Consider the following 23,661-nt stretch of genomic DNA (forward strand, 5'->3'; position numbering starts at 1 on the left):
AGTTACACAACAAAACAAAATCAAAGCATACAGGTCAATGAACTAAAGCTTGGTTGAAAATGAATATTGGTGTATTGGAGAGGCCATGTCATGATCTTAACCCTACTTGGACTAACCTTTTCAACCTCCACTGACTGAGAAGAACAGGCAGATCAGACACTAACCTAATTGCGAGGACATCTGATCTGCTTGGTATACTAATCCCCCACGAGCTTAGGAGCCAAAGCTGAAACCACTATGCATGCAGGTGCCTGTTGAAAGAGGGGAGAGTGAATAATCATTATTCGTAATTGTTCTTTGAATTCATTAGGCCCTGAAATTAAAACAAATGTTGAGCTAGAGCATTTAGGAAAGAGAGGGTTAGGAAAACAGTAGGAAAACAAACATCCACCTACACAGTTGCAAAAGACCAGGCACAGTAGGCATATACTTGCTGTGAGACCTGTTGAACTTGGATCCAACTTTCCATATGATAATATAAGCTTACATAAGCTTTATTTAGAAAGTTTTTGGCATACATACAAATCTTAAATTGTGGACAGAAAACACATATTTAATAAAAAATAAATAAAGATCAGAACTGTGAATCAGAACTGAAATTAGAGTGTGCTTTTAATCAACAGAAAACAAAATGTGTATAAATGCTGATTCGTGTCCTAGGAATTATGAGGCCTACAGTTACTGTAGCCTAAATCAACACATTATGACACATTGCTGCAAAGACAAAGAAAATTATTATGGGCATTGTGATTAACGTGAATATACAACCAAGCCAAACCTCCTGTGCCCAAAACACACCCACACTGGGCCCAATACACATCCACACCCACTTTCAGGACATAATGCCAGGGTAAATATTTAAAGCACAGTGAGACAGTCATACTGGCCTTCAAAGTGCTGGAAGCCCCTGAGCACGCCATGCAGCTTACTTTAAGTCTGCTGACACTTGTGTCAATGCTGTGGACGACTGGAATCTGCCCAGCAGCATGTAAAGCTAACCCGGTCAGCTGCAGGCTGTTGGCTGAGCCTCAATCACCTGGTCTTTCTATGAATGGGGATTTTGTTATTGGAGGAGTTTTTTCCATTCATAATTATTTGAGATTAGAGCAGAATACCTACACCACACCGCCACTGCAGCTACAGTGTTCTGGGAGGTCTGTCTGTGTGTGTGTGTGTGGATGGAGATATGTCTACAACTAATGAGAATTAGAAAACCATGTTTTTTGTTTGTCTGATCGATTGTTTCCATAACGCTTTTGTAGTCATAATATCTCTTGTATTAATAACACCTGAAAACTTCTAAGATAAGACATTTGGATTTTGTTAGAATGTTTTACATGTTTCTGTTTCTCATGGTCTCTTCGAAGTATGGACTTCAGAGAAGTGCGCTTTGTCCGTGCCATGGAGTTCGCCATCCACGAGATTAACAACAGAACAGATCTCCTGCCGGGAATCACTTTAGGCTACGAGATACATGACTCGTGCGCTGCCGTGCCGATGGCCATCAAAGTTACATTTCAGTTAGCGAATGGTGTGGAGGCAGTGTTCAATGATTCTGATTCCTGTTCAAAATATGGAGCTGCGGCTGTACCAGCTCTCGTAGCGGAGTCTGGGTCCACCCCATCAATTAGTATGGCCAGAATACTGGGTCTGTTTGCTATTCCACAGGTAAATATTAGGCTACAATATGGTATATATCTGTTTGTTTATATAACAGAAAATATGTCAATTTAATATCTCACAAAATAAGCTCGTAATACCACGCTTAAAAGCCCTTTCTCCCTTTTTGACAGGTGAGTCATTACGCAACCTGCGCGTGTCTAAGTGATAAGCGTCAGTTCCCTGCCTTCTTCAGGACCATACCTAGTGACCACCACCAAGCGGCTGCCCTAGCAAGAATGGTGAAATACTTTGGCTGGACGTGGATTGGGGCAGTGCGCAGTGACTCAGACTATGGGAATAATGGAATGGCGTCGTTTCTAAAGGCTGCGCAAGAGGAGGGGATCTGCGTGGAGTACTCGGAGGCCTACTACAGGACACAACCGCGCAGCAAACTGGAGAGAGTGGCTAATGTCATCCGCAGATCAACAGCTCGGGTAATAGTAGCGTTTCTTGCTTCGGGAGACATGAGAATCCTCCTGGAGGAACTGGCACGAAACCCACCGCCTCCTCTTCAGTGGATAGGCAGTGAAACTTGGATCACCGATCCAGAATTTCTGCGCTTTAACATGTGCGCTGGGGCAGTGGGTTTTGGGGTCCCCCGGTCAGAGATTCCAGGTCTTCGTGAGTTTCTTCTTGACCTAACTCCAGCCCAAGCTCTGAAATCGCCCTGGTTAACGGAGTTTTGGGAGCGCTCGTTCAGCTGTAGACTAAAAGGGCAGACTGGCTCCACTGAGGGCGCGCGGGAATGTGATGGCAGAGAGGATATCCGTGCGCTGCAGAACCCGTACACAGACACGTCGCAGCTGCGCATCACTAACATGGTGTACAAAGCCACGTATGCTATAGCGCATGCCATCCACGGTATTATTTGCAATGATACACAATGCGACAAGACCACCAAATTCGCCCCATGGCAGGTATTAAGTGCTTACTTTCTAATACATCTGAAACTAAAACAGCCTAGACATTGGACTTTGCTGTTTTATAGAAGAAAATTAACATGTGTATGCTGTGTGGAGTATATAATAATACAAAAAATTTCTCTGTTCACTAATGTTGAAGTAGTGCTTTTAGCAATTAATTTAAATGCAAGTTGTGGCCTATAGCTGTATTGTGTGCCTTATCATGAAATTATGTGCTACTGCAGATACTCGACCAGCTCAAGAGTGTAAACTTCACTTTGAAGACCGGTTTTCAGGTAACGTTTGATTCCAAAGGAGATCCAGTGGCTGCTTATGAGCTCATAAACTGGCAGTTTAAGAAAGATGGCGCTTTGGACTTTGTGACAGTGGGCCTTTATGACTCATCCAAACAGAGAGGCCAGGAGTTCAGTATGAACAGACCAATACGATGGGTGGGGGGACAGACCGAGGTAAAGTATAATACAGTTACTCACAAAACCCCAACCACCACTTTTTCAGTCCAAAAAGAGTTTTATTAAGGTTTTCTCCAATATTCTTATCTAGGTGCCGGTGTCTGTGTGCAGTGAGAGCTGTCCCCCAGGCACCAGAAAGGCTGTACAAAAAGGAAAGCCCATCTGCTGCTATGACTGTATACCATGTGCAGAAGGAGAGATCAGTAACAAGACAGGTTCTGTATCACATTACATAATTATAAAAAAAATAATTCTCCACCCCCTGGCTCTCGATCTATGTATTTAAAAAATGTGTGTGCATAATGTACAGCATAATCACTGGAGATGCCATAAAATACTCTTGGTTTAAAGAGAGATATATCCAAATGTAGGAACCAATTCAAACATTACAGATGGCCTTATATCCTAATTATGTGGTTCTAATATTATTTTGTAATGTCTCAGACTCTTTAGATTGTGTGAATTGTCCCTCTGAGCTCTGGCCCAATGAAAGGCGAGACAGCTGCCTCCCCAAGCCTGTGGAGTTCCTGTCTTGGGACGACACTCTGAGCATCATCCTCACAGCCTTTTCCATCACTGGGGCCTTTGTGGCTGTATCTGTGGCTGCTGTCTTCTACAAACACAGAACGTCTCCCATCGTCCGAGCCAACAACTCAGAGCTGAGCTTTCTGCTGCTCTTCTCACTGACTCTGTGCTTCCTCTGTTCACTTACTTTCATTGGTCAGCCCTCTGAGTGGTCCTGTATGTTGCGCCACACTGCTTTTGGCATTACCTTCGTCCTCTGCATCTCCTGTGTTCTGGGGAAAACAATAGTGGTGTTAATGGCCTTCAGGGCGACACTTCCAGGCAGTAATGTCATGAAATGGTTTGGGCCTCCACAGCAGAGACTCAGTGTTCTTGCTTTCACTCTCATTCAGGTTCTCATTTGTATTCTCTGGTTAACAATATCCCCTCCATTCCCCTTCAGAAATTTTAAGCTCTACAAGGAAAGAATAATCCTGGAGTGTCGTTTGGGGTCAGCGGTGGGTTTCTGGGTTGTGCTTGGTTACATAGGATTTTTAGCTTTTTTGTGTTTTGTTTTAGCTTTTCTGGCTCGGAAGCTTCCTGATAACTTCAATGAAGCAAAATTCATCACATTCAGCATGCTCATATTCTGTGCTGTCTGGATCACCTTCATCCCAGCTTATGTCAGCTCTCCTGGAAAGTTCACTGTAGCTGTAGAGATATTTGCTATCCTGGCCTCAAGTTTTGGTTTGATTATTTGCATTTTTGCCCCAAAGTGTTTCATAATTGTTTTTCGGCCAGAAAAGAATACCAAGAAACATCTTATGAATAAAGAACCATCTAAAGCTCTGTGACAACCTCACACAAATTGTAAAAGTAGCATGGAGGTTTAGCACCTGCTGATTTATGTTTTGTTTACATTAGATTCCCAATGCATCTTTGAAATAAACTCTGTGTATTATGATCTGACGTGTAAATACATATATATAAATTCAGTAAGACTTGCAAATTCTTTCACATGTAGCACTTTACTGATAACTGAATAGAAAATTACCCTCAATATTTCACATATTATATGATATTCAAAGATATCAAAATAGAAACCGTAAAAAATTGCTTGTGCCATTTCTATTTATGTATAGTTTGTTTCCTCACAATTCATGTTATCCACATTAGATGTTAGACATGCTAATGAGGGATCAGTTTTTTTATCTTTTGTGTACATCATTGCATATCTGTTTAAAATCAATACAACCATTGCCAAACAACACTGAAACACTAAATAATTAATGGGGGGAAAAAAACAAAAATGCAGCCTAGGCCCATTCACAACTGGTACATTTCATTAACTCAAGGTCTGCTTATGGAAGGTGTATGATATATGTTCACTCTGAGTACTGACAAAAAACTGACAAATTTACCACAAAATCTGTGTGTTTTCATTTCCCTTCTGTCACATGATATTGCTATCATATTTGTTTTATAAGAACACATTAATCCCATATGTTTTACCTCATCTTAATGACCTGGTTAGGGCTTTACTGACCCCTGGCTGTGGTGTTTGTGGAAAAACAGGTATAAGTCTGTTTTCAGTGCTACATTTGTATATGTGTCTGCTGTTATAAAAACACTAAACGCTCTGAACTAAATACTCTGATCTCTTGCACCCCTGCCTACAATGCGAGGCTCATCAGTGGGAACATGGACGAAGATAAACCCATAGGGCATAGGGCAGTGAGGAAGATGAAGTAGCGCCACACCAAGACATTACTATTCCTGCAGAGTGGCTTTAGAATCTAAAGGCTGTAGATAATATATATATATATATATATATATATATATATATATATATATATATATAATAAAAGGCTTTGAAAATCCACCCTTCAGACTGATGACTGTGGGCGCATCTCTGGTAAACAAAAAGACTTTAACAAAAAGTTAATGCTAGAACTGCAGAATCATCTGCAAGATTTTACTCAACATTTTAATCTCTGCTCTTTTCCACAGAAAAAAACTATCATAATTAAAATACTGAGTTCACATGTTTCTTATTCATTTTACAGATGATAAATGTGATTATATTTGTTTTTCAGGTCTACTACCCTAAAAAAATGATTAACACTAATGGCCTTTTCCCTACTAAATTGGCATCATAATCATATCAAATAAAAGTCATTTTAAACTTACGAAATCACACACCTGAAATCAAAAGCCACTCCACTCCCATTTTATTGTGATGTCCTCCGGATATTTAGTGATTTTAGAAACTGGAGGTAAAGGTACAGTTCATGCTGAAAACTGGGGAAATGTTTTGGGGAAAAACTCTGACAATGATGTTCTTTCTACTAAAACCCAGCATTCCCACCTACAGGACTAAATGAATGAACTATTTTTACCTGGTGAAACTGATTTGCAATATTAATCATTATAAATCAATATAAAATACTGCTATGTGCAGAACCCTGTAAGTGCACTAAGTATAAGAGTGCTGAAAACAGTTTAATACATATTGTAGTTTTACCTGGTTGTCAAAACTCATTTAAATGGAAAAAAAGCTAACATTTGAATATATTTCATTTTTATTTTATTATAATCTGATTTCAAATCCTAAATGATAAGCGGGAAACAAATATTTTCTTGTTTATGATTGCTAAAAAATATATAGTATGGTTGCCCTTGTGATTAACATGAATACACAACCAAACCAAACCTCTTGATCCCAATTCACACCCACAGTGGGCCCAATACACATCCACACCCACTTTCAGGACATGATAGCAGGGAGGATATTTAAAGTACAGCACAGTCATACTGGCCTTCAAAGTACTGGGAGCCACTGATCACGCCATGCAGCTCACTTCAAGTCTGATGATAGTTGTATCAATGCTGTGCATGACTGGGATCAGCCCAGCAACATGTAAAACTAACACAGTCAGCTGCAGGCTGCTGTCTGAGCCTCAATCACCTGGTCTTTCTATGAATGGGGATTTTGTTATTGGAGGAATTTTCTCTATTCATAGCTTTTTGAGATTAGAGCAGAACACCTACACCAAACAGCCACTGCAGCTACAGTGTTCTGGGAGGTCGGTCAGTGTGGATGGGAGTGAACTATTGAGGAATTATATAACCATGTTCTTTGTTTGCTTTTCTATTTGATTGTTTGCATGATTATTTTTCAGTCAGAATATGTATTGTATTAATGACACCTGAAAACGTCTGTTTTTACAGATTTTTTTCTAATTGTTTCTAAACAGTATTGACTCCAGAAAACTGCGCTTAGTGCGTGCCATGGAGTTCGCCATCCACGAGATCAACAACAGAACAGATCTCCTGCCAGGAATCACGTTAGGATACCAGTTACACGACTCGTGCGCTGCCGTGCCGATGGCTATCAAAGTTGCATTTCAGTTTGCTAATGGCATTGAGCCAATGTTCAATGACTCTGATTCCTGTTTAAAATATGAGGCTGCGGCTGTACCAGCTCTGGTTGGGGAGTCTGGTTCCACCCCGTCAATAAGTATGGCCATAATACTTGGTCTTTTTAGAATTCCACAGGTGAATATTAGGCTACTACATGGTTTTCATCTGTATTTATATTCATATCCCAAAACTGTTAAATACACTGTTGATTGAAAAAACAGGTGAGTCCTCACGCAACCTGCGCGTGTCTGAGTGACAAGCGTCAGTTCCCTGCGTTCTTCAGGACCATACCTAATGACGACCACCAAGCGGCTGCCCTGGCAAGAATGGTGAAATACTTTGGCTGGACGTGGATTGGGGCAGTGCGCAGTGACTCAGACTATGGGAATAATGGAATGGCTTCGTTTCTAAAGGCTGCGCAAGAGGAGGGGGTCTGCGTGGAGTACTCGGAGGCCTACCACAGGACTTATCCGCGCAGCAAACTGGAGAGAGTGGCTAATGTCATCCGCAGATCAACAGCTCGGGTAATAGTAGCGTTTATTTCTCCAGGAGACCTGAGAATACTCCTGGAGGAACTGGCGCGAAACCCACCGCCTCCTCTTCAGTGGATAGGCAGTGAAACTTGGATCATCGATCCAGAATTTCTGCGCTTTAACATGTGCGCTGGGGCAGTGGGTTTTGGGATCCCCCGGTCAGAGATTCCAGGTCTTCGTGAGTTTCTTCTAGACCTAACTCCAGCCCAAGCTCTGAAATCGCCCTGGTTAACGGAGTTTTGGGAGCGCTCGTTCAGCTGCAGCCTTAAAGGGCAGACTGGCTCCACTGAGGGCGCGCGGGAATGTGATGGCAGCGAGGATATCCGTGCTCTGCAGAACCCGTACACAGACACGTCGCAGCTGCGCATCACTAACATGGTGTACAAAGCCACGTATGCTATAGCGCATGCCATCCATGGTGTCATTTGTAATGATACACAATGCGACAAGACCATCATATTCGCCCCATGGCAGGTATTAAGAGCTTCATTTCTAATACACCTGAAATAAAAAAGGACTAGACCAGCATGGAATTGTTTTTTGTCCGCCTGGATTAACAACATATGCTAATATTATTATATTCAAAACAAAACATAATGTTGCTTTTACCTGGTAACTTTGCTGGATTTTGCTATTTTATAGAAGGTGAATTTAGCATGTATATCTTGAGTGTAATAAATAATAATACATATACATTTAGATGTTGAATTTACACACAAATTGTGGCCTATAGCTGTACTGTGTGCCTTATCATGAAATTGTGTGCTTGTTTGCTACCTCAGATATTTGACCAGCTGAAGAGAGTGAACTTCACTATGAAGAACGGTTTTCAGGTAAACTTTGATTCCAAAGGAGACCCAGTGGCTGCTTATGATTTTATAAACTGGCAGTTTAAGAAAGACGGCGCTTTGGACTTTGTGACAGTGGGCCTCTATGACTCATCCAAACCGAGAGGCCAGGAGTTCATTATAAACAGACCTATCAGTTGGGTAAAGGGGCAGACTGAGGTAAATTACAGCACATGGTCACTTACAGAAAAACAGGGTTTTCCTGTTTCCTCCAACATGATTAGGCTAAAAACGTGTTTTATTAAGGTTTTCTTTATTATTTTTGTTTTTTCAGGTGCCAATGTCTGTGTGCACTGAGAGCTGCCCCCCAGGCACCAGAAAGGCTGTACAGAAAGGAAAGCCCATCTGCTGCTATGACTGTATACCATGTTCAGAGGGAGAGATCAGTAACAAGACAGGTTGTGTATCACAGTCCTTTCAAACTGCTCTTTGTTTATTTATAAATTAATTCTAATGTAGCATTTAGTTCCAATATTACAGATGGCCTTATATCATAATTATGTGGTTCTAATATTATTTTGTAATGTCTCAGATTCTTTGGATTGTGTGAATTGCCCTCCTGAGCTCTGGCCTAACGAAAGGCGAGACAGCTGCCTCCCCAAGCCTGTGGAGTTCCTGTCTTGGGACGACACTCTGAGCATCATCCTAACAGCATTTTCCATCACTGGGGCCTTTGTGGCTGTATCTGTGGCTGCTGTCTTCTACAAACACAGAACTTCACCCATCGTCCGAGCAAATAACTCTGAGCTGAGCTTTCTGCTGCTCTTCTCATTGGCTCTGTGTTTCCTCTGTTCACTTACTTTCATTGGTCAGCCCTCTGATTGGTCCTGTATGCTGCGCCACACAGCTTTTGGCATTACCTTCGTCCTCTGCATCTCCTGTGTTCTGGGGAAAACAATAGTGGTGTTAATGGCCTTCAGGGCGACACTTCCAGGCAGTAATGTCATGAAATGGTTTGGGCCTCCACAGCAGAGACTCAGTGTTTTAGTTTTCACTCTCATTCAGGTTCTCATTTGTATTCTCTGGTTAACAATATCCCCTCCATTCCCATTCAGAAATGTTAAGCACTACAAGGAAAGAATAATCCTGGAGTGTCGTTTAGGGTCAGCGGTGGGTTTCTGGGTTGTGCTTGGTTACATAGGATTTTTAGCTTTTTTGTGTTTTGTTTTAGCTTTTCTGGCTCGGAAGCTTCCTGATAACTTCAATGAAGCAAAATTCATCACATTCAGCATGCTCATATTCTGTGCTGTCTGGATCACCTTTATCCCAGCTTATGTCAGCTCTCCTGGAAAGTTCACTGTAGCTGTAGAGATATTTGCTATCCTGGCCTCAAGTTTTGGTTTGATTATTTGCATTTTTGCTCCAAAGTGTTTCATAATTGTTTTTCGTCCAGAGAAAAATACCAAGAAACATCTTATGGGTAAAGAACCCTCTAAGGCTCTGTGACAACCTCACACAAATGGTTGCATGGAGGTTTAGCACCTGCTGATTTATGGTTTTGTTTACATTATATTCCCAATGCATCTTTGAAATAAACTCTGTGTATTATTGTCTAATGTGTAAATATATATATATATATATATATATATATATATATATATATATATATATATATATATATATATATATATAAATCCAGTAAGGTTTGCAAATTCTTTCACACACTTTCGCACTTTACTGATAACTGAATATAAAACTCCCAATATTTCACATATTGTATGATATACAAAGATATAAAAATAGAAATTTTCTGCCATTTCTATTCAGGTATAGTTTGTTTCCTCAAAGTTGATGTTATCCACATGAGATGTTAGGGGATTGCATGGGATTTCTACTTTATATTTTATTTTGTGTTACATGTACATCATTACATATCAGTTAAAAATCAATACAACCAGTGCCAAATAACACTGAAACACTAAATGATTAATGGAATAAAAACAAAAACACAGCCTAGGCCCATTTACAACTGGTATATTTCACTAACTCAAGGTCTGCTAATGGAAGGTGTGATACCTGTTACCTGGAATAACTACAAACAGAAATTAAACAAATCCACAAACCACAAAATCTATGTGTTTTCATTTCCCTTCTACGCATGATAGTGCTATTATATTTGTTTTATAAGAATACATAAATTGTACCATTTTGCATGTTGACAAGCCCTAAAGCTTCTGGGAGAATGTCCTATGGGCAGATGAGACAAAAATGGAACTTTATGCCAAGGCACATCAGGTCTATGTTCACAGACAGAAAAACATAGCAAGAAAAGAACACTGTTCCTACTGTGAAACATGGAGGAGGCTCTGTTATTTTCTGGGGCTGCTTTGCTGCATCTGGCACAGGTTGTCTTGAATCTGTGCAGGGTACAATGAAATCTCAAGACTATCAAGGGATTCTAGAGAGAAACATGCTGCCCAGTCACAGGTCATGGGTCTTGCAACAGGATAATGACCCAAAACACACAGATAAAAACACTCATGAATGGCTAAGAGGAAAACATTGGACTATTCTGAAGTGGCCTTCTATCAGCCCTGACCTATTTATTTATTATTACTTTTGTCAGATTCAAGTTATTTCTGTGACCATTGTGTTTTTTGTTTTTTTTGTTTTTCGTTAACTGGGGGTACCAACAATTTTGTCAACTTGTGTATAATAATAATGGAAGAGTCAGATGCAAGGCTTTTGCCTCAGTAAGCACCTCTCTATTATGAATTCTCCTCCACTTTAGAGAACACACTGTTGTGATAAATGGTTTACATCAGTAGGATGTTTTGTCAAGTTCTAACCAAGGATAGGCCACTCCTGAGATTCATTTGGCGGAACAAGAGGAAAAATTAGGCAATAGACCTCAACAAATTTTCTAAGTTCTACCTTTTGTCCCTAGCCTCAGAAAAGGAACACATGAGAGTCTCCATATGCCTCAGAATCTGCCTAAAGTCCAAAAAGCCAATTGTGTTTGACAGGCTGAGAACACACATAGCTCTGGGAGGTTTTGACATCCGCCAGTGGGCATCCAGTGCTTGGACCGACAATCCAAAGGAGGACAAATCAACCTTAAAACCTGAAGTATGATCATTTTATAAATGTATTGGAAGGTTTTTTTGAGTTACAAATGAACATTGTGCATAAAGAGTGCAAATGACAGTTTTTTGCTAAAACTGCAGAATCATCTGCAAAAGCCTATGCATGACATTTTCAGTTCACAGATGAAAATGATAATACTTGGTTCTCAGCTCTAATACTCTAAAGAAATGATTAACACCAATAGTCTGTCTTTTCCCTTTTCCTACATTGTTGGCATCACAATTATATCAAATAAAAGTCATTTTAAACTTACAAAATAAAAACTGACACCACCCACCTAAAATCAACAGCCCATCCCATTTAAATGTCATGGTATCAAGATATTGGTTTCAGAAATCGGTGGTAAATATACAGTTCATCCAGAAAACTGGTATATATTAAGATATATATATATATATATATATTGTATTTTATTCTTGTTTTTGATTGTAATATTTAATAAATTATTTTGTTGTTTTTTGTCAAAGGACTGAACAATTAAAAAGCATTTCTATTATTAGTACAGTGTACATACATGTTGTAAATAAACGTTATTAATTTTGTTTTTTAAACATTGTTGTCCTTTTTTATGATTACATATCATTAATGATGAGAAGGGAACAAATATTTGCATGCTCACGTTTCCTAAAAAAATGTTTAGATATGCTGCATAATAACTAGGATGTGCTCCAAATCAATTTGCAAATAAAATGTGTAGAAAAACTGATTCATGTTCTGATATGTCCCAGGAATAAAGAAAACATGTCAGGATAAAGAATAGCTGTAGAGGAAAGACTTATAAGGTGGTGATTGTGATTAACATGAATACACAACCAAACCAAACCTCTTCTTCCCAATACAAACATCCACACCCACTTTCAGGACATGATATTTAAAGTACTGCACAGTCATACTGGCCTTCAAAGTGCAGACAGTCACTGAGCACAATATGCAGCTCACTTCAAGTCTGATGATACTTTTATTAATGCTGTGGATGACTGGGATCAGCCCAGCAGCATGTAAAACTAACCTGGTGAACTGCAGGCTGCTGTCTGAGCCTCAATCACCTAGTCTTTCTATGAATGGAGATTTTTTGATTGGAGGCATTTTCTCAGTTTATAGCAATTTGAGGTTAGAGGAGAACAGCTACACCAAACAGCCACTGCAGCTACAGTGTTCTGGGAGGTCGGTCAGTGTGGATGGGAGTGAACTAATGAGGAATTATATAACAGTGTTCTTTGTTTGCTTGTCTGTTTGATTGTTTGCATGATTATTTTTCAGTCATAATACGTATTTTATTAATGACAAATGGACTTCTGTTTTTATAGATTTTTCTAATTTCTAATTGTTTCTAAACAGTATTGTCCCCAGAAAACTGCGCTTAGCCCGAGCCATGGAGTTCGCCATCCACGAGATCAACAACAGAACAGATCTCCTGCCAGGAATCACGTTAGGATACCAGATACACGACTCATGCTCTGCCGTGCCGATGGCCATCAAAGTTGCATTTCAGTTTGCTAATGGCATTGAGCCAATGTTCAGTGACTCTGATTCCTGTTCAAAATATGAGGCTGCGGCTGTACCAGCTCTGGTTGGGGAGTCTGGTTCCACCCCGTCAATTAGTATGGCCATATTACTGGGTCTTTTTGGAATTCCACAGGTGAATATTAGGCTGCTACATGGTTTCCATCTATATCTATATTCATATCCCAAAACTGTTAAATACTACGATTCTAACGGTTCTTTCTCTCTTGTTTACTGACTGAATAACAGGTGAGTCCTTTTGCAACCTGCGCGTGTCTGAGTGATAAGCGTCAGTATCCTGCCTTCTTCAGGACCATACCTAGTGACCACCACCAAGCAGCCGCCCTAGCAAGAATGGTGAAATACTTTGGCTGGACGTGGATTGGGGCAGTGCGCAGCGACTCAGACTATGGGAATAATGGAATGGCGTCGTTTCTAAAGGCTGCGCAAGAGGAGGGGATCTGCGTGGAGTACTCGGAGGCCTACTACAGGACACAACCGCGCAGCAAACTGGAGAGAGTGGCTAATGTCATCCGCAGATCAACAGCTCGGGTAATAGTAGCGTTTATTTCTCCAGGAGACCTGAGAATCCTCCTGGAGGAACTGGCACGAAACCCGCCGCCTCCTCTTCAGTGGATAGGCAGTGAAAGTTGGATCACCGATCCAGAATTTCTGAGCTTTAACATGTGCGCTGGGGCAGTGGGTTTTGGGGTCCCCCGGTCCGAGATTCTAGGTTTTCGTGAGTTTCTTCTAGACCTAACTCCAGCCCAAGCACTGAAATCGCCCTGGTTAACGGAGTTTTGGGAGCGCTCGTTCAGCTGTAGACTAAAAGGGCAGACTGGCTCCACTGAGGGCGCGCGGGAATGTGATGGCAGAGAGGATATTCGTGCTCTGCAGAACCCGTACACAGACACGTCGCAGCTGCGCATCAGTAACATGGTGTATAAAGCCACGTATGCTATAGCGCATGCCATCCACGGTATTATTTGCAATGATACACAATGCGACAAGACCACCAAATTCGCCCCATGGCAGGTATTAAGTGCTTCATTTCTAATACATCTGAAACTAAAACAGCCTAGACCAGCATGGAATTGTTACATAATGTTGGTTTTACTTGTTACCTTGCTGGATGTTTGTCCTATAAAATGGACATCTTTATGTAATGTGTAGTATATCGTAATTCATATACATTTAGATTGATGTTTACTAATTTGATGTAGTGCTTGAAGCCATTTATTTAAACACACGCTGTGGTCTATACCTGTACTGTGTGCCTTATCCTGAAATTAATTATGTGCTACTGCAGATACTCGACCAGCTCAAGAGTGTGAACTTCACTATGAAGAACGGTTTTCGGGTAAACTTCGATTCCAAAGGAGATCCAGTGGCTGCTTATGAGCTCATAAACTGGCAGATTAAGAAAGATGGTGCTTTGGATTTTGTGACAGTGGGCCTCTATGACTCATCCAAACAGAGAGGCCAGGAGTTCAGTATGAACAGACCAATACGATGGGTGGGGGGACAGACCGAGGTAAAGTATAACACAGTTACTCACAAAACCCTCACCACCCAGATTCACTTCAAAAAGTGTCTTATTAATTTTTTTCAAATGTTTTTTTTTTAGGTGCCGGTGTCTGTGTGCAGTGAGAGCTGCCCCCCAGGCACCAGAAAGGCTGTACAGAAAGGAAAGCCCATCTGCTGCTTTGACTGCATACCATGTGCAGAAGGAGAAATCAGTAACAAGACAGGTTGTGTATCACAGTACATAATTCTGAATGAAGATTTTACAACCACTGTCTCTCAGTTAGTTTAATAAAAAAAATGTGTGTGCATTATGTACAGCAGAACCCATCACTGGAAATGCCACAGAATACATACATACATCATAATGTGGCAAACAGTTCTTACATTACATATGGCCTTATATCCTAATTATGTGGTTCTAATATTATTTTATATTATCTCAGATTCTTTAGATTGTGTGAATTGCCCTTCTGAGCTCTGGCCAAACGAAAGGCAAGACAGATGCCTCCCCAAGCCTGTGGAGTTCCTGTCTTGGGACGACACTCTGAGCATTATCCTAACAGCATTTTCCATCACTGGGGCCTTTGTGGCTGTGTCTGTGGCTGCTATCTTCTACAAACACAGAACGTCTCCTATCGTCCGAGCAAACAACTCAGAGCTGAGCTTTCTGCTGCTCTTCTCACTGGCTCTGTGTTTCCTCTGTTCTCTTACTTTCATTGGTCAGCCCTCTGATTGGTCCTGTATGCTGCGCCACACAGCTTTTGGGATCACCTTTGTCCTCTGCATCTCCTGTGTTCTGGGCAAAACAATAGTGGTGTTAATGGCCTTCAGGGCGACACTTCCAGGCAGTAATGTCATGAAATGGTTTGGGCCCCTACAGCAGAGACTCAGTGTTCTTGCTTTCACTTTTATTCAGGTTCTCATTTGTATTCTCTGGTTAACAATATCCCCTCCGTTCCCCTTCAGAAATGTTAAGCACTACAAGGAAAGAATAATCCTGGAGTGTCGTTTGGGGTCAGCGGTGGGTTTCTGGGTTGTGCTTGGTTACATAGGATTTTTAGCTTTTTTGTGTTTCGTTTTAGCTTTTCTGGCTCGGAAGCTTCCTGATAACTTCAATGAAGCCAAATTCATCACATTTAGCATGCTCATATTCTGTGCTGTCTGGATCACCTTCATCCCAGCTTATGTCAGCTCTCCTGGAAAGTTCACTGTAGCTGTAGAGATATTTGCTATCCTGGCCTCAAGCTTTGGTTTGATTATTTGCATTTTTGCTCCAAAATGTTTCATAATTGTTTTTCAGCCGGAAAAGAATACCAAGAAACATCTTATGAATAAAGAACCATCTAAAGCTCTGTGAAAACCTCAAAGAAATTGTAAAAATATTAAGGAGGTTTAGCACCTGCTGAGTTTTGGTTGTGTTTATATTATATTCCCAATGTATCTTTGAAATAAACTCTGTGTATTATGGTCTAATATGTAAATGTATATAAAGCCAGTAAGATTTGCAAATTCTTTCACACATAGCACTTAACTGATGACAATATAGAAAATAACACCCAATATATCACATTTTATATGACATATATGACATTTAGATCTCATTTATATGACAATATTTTTGTTTTGTGTTACATATACATAATTACATTTCAGTATCAAAACAACCAGTGCCAAACAACACTGAAACACTAAATCAGTCATGGACTAAAAATAAAAATACAGCCTGAGCATATTTACAACTGTTACATTTCACTACTAACTCAAGATCTTCTTATGGAAAGAATATGAAGTCTCTTGTCAGTTCAAGACTTGATTACTGCAACTCCCTTCTGGCTGGTCTCCCTTTGCCCAGAATTGTTTTTCTAAACTAATTCGTTTTCTAAACTAATTCTAGCTTCAGTTTTTGTTTCACATGACTGAACAGATATAAAAGCATTCATACTATTTGTATGGTGTCTGTATGCCACAAATAAAATTTGAGTGTTTTTAAACACTTTGTTTTTTCTTTTATGATGATGAAGCATAAGTGATCAGCAGAAAATAAATTTTTGCTTCTGCATGTTAGCTAAACAATTATTAGATGTGCTGCGTTAGAACTGAAATAGTACATATCAGAGAACATATAAGGATAAAGGATAGCTGTAGAGCAAAGACTAAAAATATTGTGGCCGTTATGATTAACACCAATACACAACCAAATCAAGCCTCTTGTTCCCAATTCACACCCACACCCACTTTCAGGACATGATAGCAGGGAGGATATTTAAAGCACAGCACAGTCATACTGGCCTTCAAAGATCAAGTGATCACGCCATGCAGCTCACTTCAAGTCTGATGATAGTTGTATCAATGCTGTGCATGACTGGGATCAGCCCAGCAGCATGTAAAACTAACACAGTCAGCTGCAGGTTGCTGGCTGAGCCTCGATCACCTGGTCTTTCTATGAAAGGAGATTTTGTGATTGGAGGAATTTTCTCCATTCATAGCTATTTAAGATCAGAGCAGAACACCTACACCAAACAGCCACTGCAGCTACAATGTTCTGGGAGGTCTGTCTGTGTGGATGGGAGTGAACTAATGAGGAATTATATAACCATGTTCTTTGTTTGCTTGTCTATTTGATTGTTTGCAGAACTTTTGTTCAGTCATAATGTACATTGTATAATGACATTAATGATCTGTTTTTACAGATTTTTATATTCTTCTAATTTCTAAACAGTATTGTCCCAAGAGAACTGCGCTTAGCCCGAGCCATGGAGTTCGCCATCCACGAGATCAACAACAGAACAGATTTCCTGCCAGGAATTGCTTTAGGCTACCAGATACACGACTCGTGCGCTGCCGTGCCGATGGCCATCAAAGTTGCATTTCAGTTTGCTAATGGCATTGAGCCAATGTTCAATGACTCTGATTCCTGTTCAATACAGGGTGCTGCGGCTGTACCAGCTCTGGTTGGGGAGTCTGGTTCCACTCCGTCAATTAGTATGGCCAGAATACTGGGTCTTTTTGGAATTCCACAGGTGAATATTAGGCTACTACATGGTTTCCATCTATATCTATATTCATATCCCAAAACTGTTAAATACTACGATTCTCACGGTTCTTTCTCTCTTGTTTACTGACTGAATAACAGGTGAGTCCTTACGCAACCTGCGCGTGTCTCAGTGATAAGCGTCAGTATCCTGCCTTCTTCAGGACCATACCTAGTGACCACCACCAAGCAGCCGCACTAGCAAGAATGGTGAAATACTTTGGCTGGACGTGGATTGGGGCAGTGCGCAGCGACTCAGACTATGGAAATAATGGAATGGCGTCGTTTCTAAAGGCTGCGCAAGAGGAGGGGATCTGCGTGGAGTACTCGGAGGCCTACTACAGGACACAACCGCGCAGCAAACTGGAGAGAGTGGCTAATGTCATCCGCAGATCAACAGCTCGGGTAATAGTAGCGTTTATTTCTTCAGGAGACCTGAGAATCCTCCTGGAAGAACTGGTGCGAAACCCACCGCCTCCTCTTCAGTGGATAGGCGGTGAAAGTTGGATCACCGATCCAGAATTTCTGCGCTTTAACATGTGCGCTGGGGCAGTGGGTTTTGGTGTCCCCCGGTCAGAGATTCCAGGTCTTCGTGAGTTTCTTCTAGACCTAACTCCAGCCCAAGCTCTGAAATCGCCCTGGTTAACGGAGTTTTGGGAGCGCTCGTTCAGCTGCAGCCTTAAAGGGCAGACTGGCTCCACTGAGGGCGCGCGGGAATGTGATGGCAGAGAGGATATCCGTGCTCTGCAGAACCCGTACACAGACACGTCGCAGCTGCGCATCAGTAACATGGTGTATAAAGCCACGTATGCTATAGCGCATGCCATCCACGGTATTATTTGCAATGATACACAATGCGACAAGACCACCAAATTCGCCCCATGGCAGGTATTAAGTGCTTCATTTCTAATACATCTGAAACTAAAACAGCCTAGACCAGCATGGATATTTTTTTGCCGGCCTGGGCCTGAATTAACAACATATCAGCATTGAAAACAAAACATAATGCTGGTTTTACTGGTAACCATGCTGGACTTTGCTGTTTTGTTCACTAATGTTAAAGTTTGAATTTATTTAAACTCCAGTTGTGGCCTTTCTTATCTGTACTACAGTGCCATTATCTGTTCTACTGTAGATATTTGACCAGCTGAAGAGTGTGAACTTTACTATGAAGAACGGTTTTCAGGTAAACTTCGATTCCAAAGGAGATCCAGTGGCTGCTTACGAGCTCATAAACTGGCAGTTTAAGAAAGACGGCGCTTTGGACTTTGTGACAGTGGGCCTCTATGACTCATCCAAACAGAGAGGCCAGGAGTTCAGTTTGAACAGATCTATGAGATGGGTGGGGGGTCAGACTGAGGTAAAGTACAGCACATAGTTACTCAGTACTCTACAGTTTTTTTTTCTGTTTCCAGCACCCGATTCAGCTCAAAAAATGTTTTATTAAGGTTTTCTCCAATGTTTTTCCAATAGGTGCCGGTGTCTGTGTGCACTGAGAGCTGTCCCCCGGGCACCAGAAAGGCTGTACAGAAAGGAAAGCCCATCTGCTGTTATGACTGTATACCATGTGCAGAAGGAGAGATCAGTAACAAGACAGGTTGTGTATCACAGTACAGTAACCACCACTAACTCCTAATCTACACAATAAATATGTCTATGCATTATGTACAGTAGAATGCCTCACTGGAGGTGCCACAAATTGCTCTTCATTTACACATCCTAGTGTAGCAACCAGTTCTAACATAACAGATGGCCTTATATCCTAATTATGTGGTTCTAATATTATTTTGTAAAATCTTAGACTCTTTGGATTGTGTGCTCTGCCCTCCTGAACTCTGGCCTAACGAAAGGCAGGACAGCTGTCTTCCCAAGCCTGTGGAGTTCCTGTCTTGGGACGACACTCTGAGCATCATCCTAACAGCATTTTCCATCACTGGGGCCTTTGTGGCTGTATCTGTGGCTGCTATCTTCTACAAACACCGAACATCTCCCATCGTCCGAGCAAATAACTCTGAGCTGAGCTTTCTGCTGCTCTTCTCACTGGCTCTGTGTTTCCTCTGTTCACTTACTTTCATTGGTCAGCCCTCTGATTGGTCCTGTATGCTCCGCCACACAGCTTTTGGCATTACCTTCGTCCTCTGCATCTCCTGTGTTCTGGGGAAAACAATAGTGGTGTTAATGGCCTTCAGGGCGACACTTCCAGGCAGTAATGTCATGAAATGGTTTGGGCCTCCACAGCAGAGACTCAGTGTTCTTGCTTTCACTCTTGTTCAGGTCCTCATTTGTATTCTCTGGTTAACAATATCCCCTCCATTCCCTTTCAAGAATTTTAAACACTACAAGGAAAGAATAATCCTGGAGTGTCGTTTGGGGTCAGCGGTGGGTTTCTGGGTTGTGCTTGGTTACATAGGATTTTTAGCCTTTTTGTGCTTTGTTTTAGCTTTTCTGGCTCGGAAGCTTCCTGATAACTTCAATGAAGCTAAATTCATCACATTCAGCATGCTCATATTCTGTGCAGTCTGGATCACCTTCATCCCAGCTTATGTCAGCTCTCCTGGAAAGTTCACTGTAGCTGTAGAGATATTTGCTATCCTGGCCTCAAGCTTTGGTTTGATTATTTGCATTTTTGCTCCAAAATGTTTCATAATTGTTTTTCGACCAGAGAAGAACACCAAGAAACACCTTATGAAAAAAGAACCATCTAAAGCCACCTAAACCATCTAAATGTAAACCTTTGAGGTTTAACACCTGCTGATTAATTGCTTATTCATAATTTATTCCAAATTGATTTTTGAAATAAACTCTTTTTTAAGGTCCAATGTGTAAATGTATATGAATCCAGTAATATTTGCAAATCCTTTCACTTACTTATAACCAATCAAGTGCCAAACAACACAGAAACTGTGACAAACACTTAACAATGACAAAAACTATAAATTACACAAACCACAAATAATATTTTTCTCATTTTCCTTTGTTTTATAAGAACACATTAATCCCATATTTCCCACAATCCCACATGGAATGACATATCTTTAATTTAATTACTTGGTTAGAGCTTTACTGACCCCTGGCTGTGGTGTTGGATAACAGGTAGAAGTCTCTTTTCAGTGCTACCCCGAAACCTGCAACTGCAACACTGAATTAATGAAGACTGTGTTTTGCTCTTTGAGTGTGCCATCAGAAAACTCGATATCTTTTGTAGGACAGAGCACTCTACAAATTGCAACAACTTTTGTTCATGTGTTTGCTGTTAGAAAAACACTGAACAAGAGTGTTCATGGAAAGACCCAAGGGAAACCTCTGCTGTCCAAATAGAACATTGCAGCCCATCTCAAGCTTGCCCAAGACCCTCTTAATGTTCCACAGTGCTGCAGGTAAAATGCTGTGGAACATTTTTCTAGAGAACACTTTAAAGATATGTTCACTAATGAGCCCACATGTATGTTAAACACAATACACTATATGGACAAAGGTATTGTGACACCTGCTCATTCATGGTTTCTTACAAATTCAAGAGTATTAAAAATAGTTGTCCTACTTTTAGGAGTGACTGCCTCCACTGTCCAGAGAATGATAACCTACTAGGTTATAGAGCATTATGTTAAGGATTTGATTGCATTCAGCAACAAGTAAGTAAGGGCAGGATGTTGATTGATTGACACCCCATCTCGTCCCGACTCCCTAACTCATCCCAAAAATACTGGATAGAGCACCATCACTCCAGAGAACACAGTTCAACTGCTCCACAGGTCAATGATGGTGGCTTTATACCCCTATAGCCCAAAGCCTGACAATAGGTTAAACTTCTCTAGCCAACATACAGATTGCATAAGGCACTGAGGAATGTGAAGTGATGCAATGGGAAGAAATTACATTGACAGGGGCTGCAGATGACTTCAGACTACTAAAAGCCCACCCTTTAGATTGATAATTGTAGACACGTCTCTGATGAACAAGCTGAACACCTTCTACATTCTCTTCATAGCTACACTCAACAGTGCTAATAGTGCTAGCAATGCTAACAGTACTAACAGCACTAACAGTGCTAACAGTTCTACCAGTGCTAATGGTGCAGACCTCCAAATTACCCCTAAAAGCTCACAACCACATTTGCAAGATCTTCTACCTTAACCATCCTTGAATCACTGGATCCCCAACTTCCTGGTGGACAAACAACAAGCAGTAGGCAAACATGTTTCACCCACCCTCACCCTTAGCACTGGAGCCCCCCAGAGTTGTGTCTTGAGCCACCTGCTGTACTCACTGTAAACCTATGACTGCATGGCCACTTCTAACTTTTTCTACTTTGTCAAGTTTGCTCACAACACTGTTGTGGTTGTTGTGTGTAAACTGCACTATTGAAATTATCTGGTTGGATGTAATTACTGTATGTTCATACGGCTCTGTGGGTCCGCTGTGAATGTATTTCTGCATATAAATAGAAAAGCTGGAGCATACCGGTGCCATAAGGAAACTATTGGCTACAGAAATATATACAACTTTTTATGTTCCTTACCATATGGTGACCAATAATGAAAAGGGTTGCATTGTATTCAATTGTTTCTTCACATTCAAAGGCCTTTCCCTCAGTAAGACCTTACTGCCAGGCCCAATCCTGAGCACCTCCCTCATAGGTGTTCTTTACTTTAGAGAACAACGAGTTGCGATGAGTGGCAACATCGGAGTGATGTTCCATCAACTTTTATTCAGGAATAGACCACTCCTGAGATTCATTTGGTGGAACATCAGGATTGATGAGGGACCAGACATTAACGAATGACAAGTCCTACCTTTTAGGATGACCTGTAGTCCTTACTGTGCATCCTTCACAGTCCAAAGGCATGCCTGTTTCCCAGCCTCATAGAAGAAAGATGTGAAAATCTGCATACAATCCAAGAAGCACAATGTCTCCTTCACAGGCTGCAAACAGACCTCCACAAGTCAGGTCAGGTGAATTTGAACTGTGGCTTACTCAAAACAAGGCAGCCCCTTGGTCTCAGCTGGCACTGTGAAACAGACCAATTAGGCTTCAAGCACAGACATGTTGCCTATGATGTGCTGACCATGAGGAACATGTAAATGTGTAGGAGTTATTCTCCCATGCACCACACGAGCCAAGCTGATTGTACTGGAACTGTGGGAAAGACATAGAGACTGGGAAGATCCCCAGACCCCGGTGGACCTACTTTACACCTGGAGATCCTGGGAAGATGAACTTCAGTACTCACCTCTCTTAGCCTTACCTAGGTACTCCTCCGGACATGGACCATGCAGAGGTACTCCACAACATCCACATCTTAAGCAATGCTTCTGAGAAGGCATATTGATCCGTGGCATACCTGTGTTCAGAAGATAAGGAAGTTAAAATACACCTTGCTTTCTTATTGGCCAGGTCACGTCTTGATAAGCTTGAGATTTTATTGTACCCTGCACAGATTCAAGACAAACTTTGCAGCAAAGCAGCCCCAGAACATAACAGAGCCTCCTCCATGTTTCACAGTAGGGACAGTGTTCTTTTCTTGATATGCTTAATTTTTCTACCTGTGTAGATATTACCTTTAATCTTTAATCTAAGTTTTTCTGGGCTTGCATTATCTCTTTGATTTGTCATCAATTTTCCTCCTGTGGCCACATCCAGGAGGTTGGCTACAGTCCCAAAGATCTTTTTTTATTTTAATAATATGTGCAACTGTAGTCACAGGAACATCAACCTGCTTGGAGATGGTCTTATAACCTTTACCTTTAACATGCTTGTCTATAATTTTCTTTCTAATCTCCTGAGACAACTCTTTCCTTCGCTTCCTCTGGTCCATGTTGAGTGTGGTACACATGTCACCAAACAGCCCAGTGACTACCTGTAGCCCTATATATAGGCCCACTGACTGATTACAAGATTGTAGACACCTGTGATGCTAATTAGGGGACACACTTTGATTTAACCTTTGGTCACATTATTTTCATTTTTCTTTTTTGTCTAAGCCTGTTTAATGACCGAGCAGGCTATGATACACACCTCTGACATTCTTGCTTTCAGATCAAACTAGATAGTAATCTGGGCTAAACAAAGGTAGAAACTTTGGAATGCAATTACTTGTTTTGTTACACATTATAATGCAGTGAGAAGGCTGAGACTGGGTTGACCCCCAGACCCCGGTGGACCTACTC

At 41.1% G+C, this 23,661-nt stretch overlaps 4 protein-coding genes across 4 annotated transcripts; all 4 read left to right on the top strand.

The window, feature by feature from the left end:
* Positions 1-918: 918 nt before the first annotated feature.
* On the top strand, positions 919-4,395 carry LOC140574818 (extracellular calcium-sensing receptor-like). The gene is made up of 6 exons (XM_072694825.1): positions 919-1,154; positions 1,368-1,668; positions 1,794-2,579; positions 2,810-3,034; positions 3,129-3,252; positions 3,482-4,395. The coding sequence occupies exons 1-6, from the start codon at positions 919-921 to the stop codon at positions 4,393-4,395; spliced, it is 2,586 nt and encodes an 861-aa protein (XP_072550926.1).
* A 1,996-nt stretch (positions 4,396-6,391) lies between these two features.
* LOC140574972 (extracellular calcium-sensing receptor-like) lies at positions 6,392-9,791 on the top strand. Its single transcript, XM_072695073.1, has 6 exons — positions 6,392-6,627; positions 6,799-7,099; positions 7,186-7,971; positions 8,280-8,504; positions 8,620-8,743; positions 8,878-9,791. Exons 1-6 carry the CDS (start codon positions 6,392-6,394, stop codon positions 9,789-9,791), a joined length of 2,586 nt encoding a protein of 861 aa, XP_072551174.1.
* Positions 9,792-12,360: 2,569 nt separating this feature from the next.
* LOC140575140 (extracellular calcium-sensing receptor-like) lies at positions 12,361-15,819 on the top strand. Its single transcript, XM_072695319.1, has 6 exons — positions 12,361-12,596; positions 12,771-13,071; positions 13,185-13,970; positions 14,245-14,469; positions 14,563-14,686; positions 14,906-15,819. Exons 1-6 carry the CDS (start codon positions 12,361-12,363, stop codon positions 15,817-15,819), a joined length of 2,586 nt encoding a protein of 861 aa, XP_072551420.1.
* Positions 15,820-16,775: 956 nt separating this feature from the next.
* Positions 16,776-20,208, top strand: LOC140575513 (extracellular calcium-sensing receptor-like). Its single transcript, XM_072695863.1, has 6 exons — positions 16,776-17,011; positions 17,182-17,482; positions 17,596-18,381; positions 18,629-18,853; positions 18,967-19,090; positions 19,295-20,208. The coding sequence occupies exons 1-6, from the start codon at positions 16,776-16,778 to the stop codon at positions 20,206-20,208; spliced, it is 2,586 nt and encodes an 861-aa protein (XP_072551964.1).
* The last annotated feature ends 3,453 nt before the right edge of the window (positions 20,209-23,661 follow it).

The sequence above is a fragment of the Salminus brasiliensis genome, chromosome 13 (genome assembly GCF_030463535.1).
Source record: "Salminus brasiliensis chromosome 13, fSalBra1.hap2, whole genome shotgun sequence".
Lineage (NCBI taxonomy): Eukaryota > Metazoa > Chordata > Actinopteri > Characiformes > Bryconidae > Salminus > Salminus brasiliensis.

Bases quoted from the DNA above. Each gene is read 5' to 3' on its own strand.
- LOC140574972 (XM_072695073.1), top strand. From the start codon at position 6,392: ATGCAGCTCACTTCAAGTCTGATGATAGTTGTATCAATGCTGTGCATG. The intron at 6,628-6,798 runs GTCGGTCAGTGT...GTTTCTAAACAG, and splicing joins CAGCTACAGTGTTCTGGGAG to TATTGACTCCAGAAAACTGC. The intron at 8,744-8,877 runs GTTGTGTATCAC...GTAATGTCTCAG, and splicing joins AGAGATCAGTAACAAGACAG to ATTCTTTGGATTGTGTGAAT.
- LOC140574818 (XM_072694825.1), top strand. From the start codon at position 919: ATGCAGCTTACTTTAAGTCTGCTGACACTTGTGTCAATGCTGTGGACG. The intron at 2,580-2,809 runs GTATTAAGTGCT...GTGCTACTGCAG, and splicing joins CCAAATTCGCCCCATGGCAG to ATACTCGACCAGCTCAAGAG. The intron at 3,253-3,481 runs GTTCTGTATCAC...GTAATGTCTCAG, and splicing joins AGAGATCAGTAACAAGACAG to ACTCTTTAGATTGTGTGAAT.
- LOC140575513 (XM_072695863.1), top strand. From the start codon at position 16,776: ATGCAGCTCACTTCAAGTCTGATGATAGTTGTATCAATGCTGTGCATG. The intron at 17,012-17,181 runs GTCTGTCTGTGT...ATTTCTAAACAG, and splicing joins CAGCTACAATGTTCTGGGAG to TATTGTCCCAAGAGAACTGC. The intron at 18,854-18,966 runs GTAAAGTACAGC...TTTTTCCAATAG, and splicing joins GGGTGGGGGGTCAGACTGAG to GTGCCGGTGTCTGTGTGCAC.
- LOC140575140 (XM_072695319.1), top strand. From the start codon at position 12,361: ATGCAGCTCACTTCAAGTCTGATGATACTTTTATTAATGCTGTGGATG. The intron at 13,072-13,184 runs GTGAATATTAGG...ACTGAATAACAG, and splicing joins GTCTTTTTGGAATTCCACAG to GTGAGTCCTTTTGCAACCTG. The intron at 14,687-14,905 runs GTTGTGTATCAC...ATATTATCTCAG, and splicing joins AGAAATCAGTAACAAGACAG to ATTCTTTAGATTGTGTGAAT.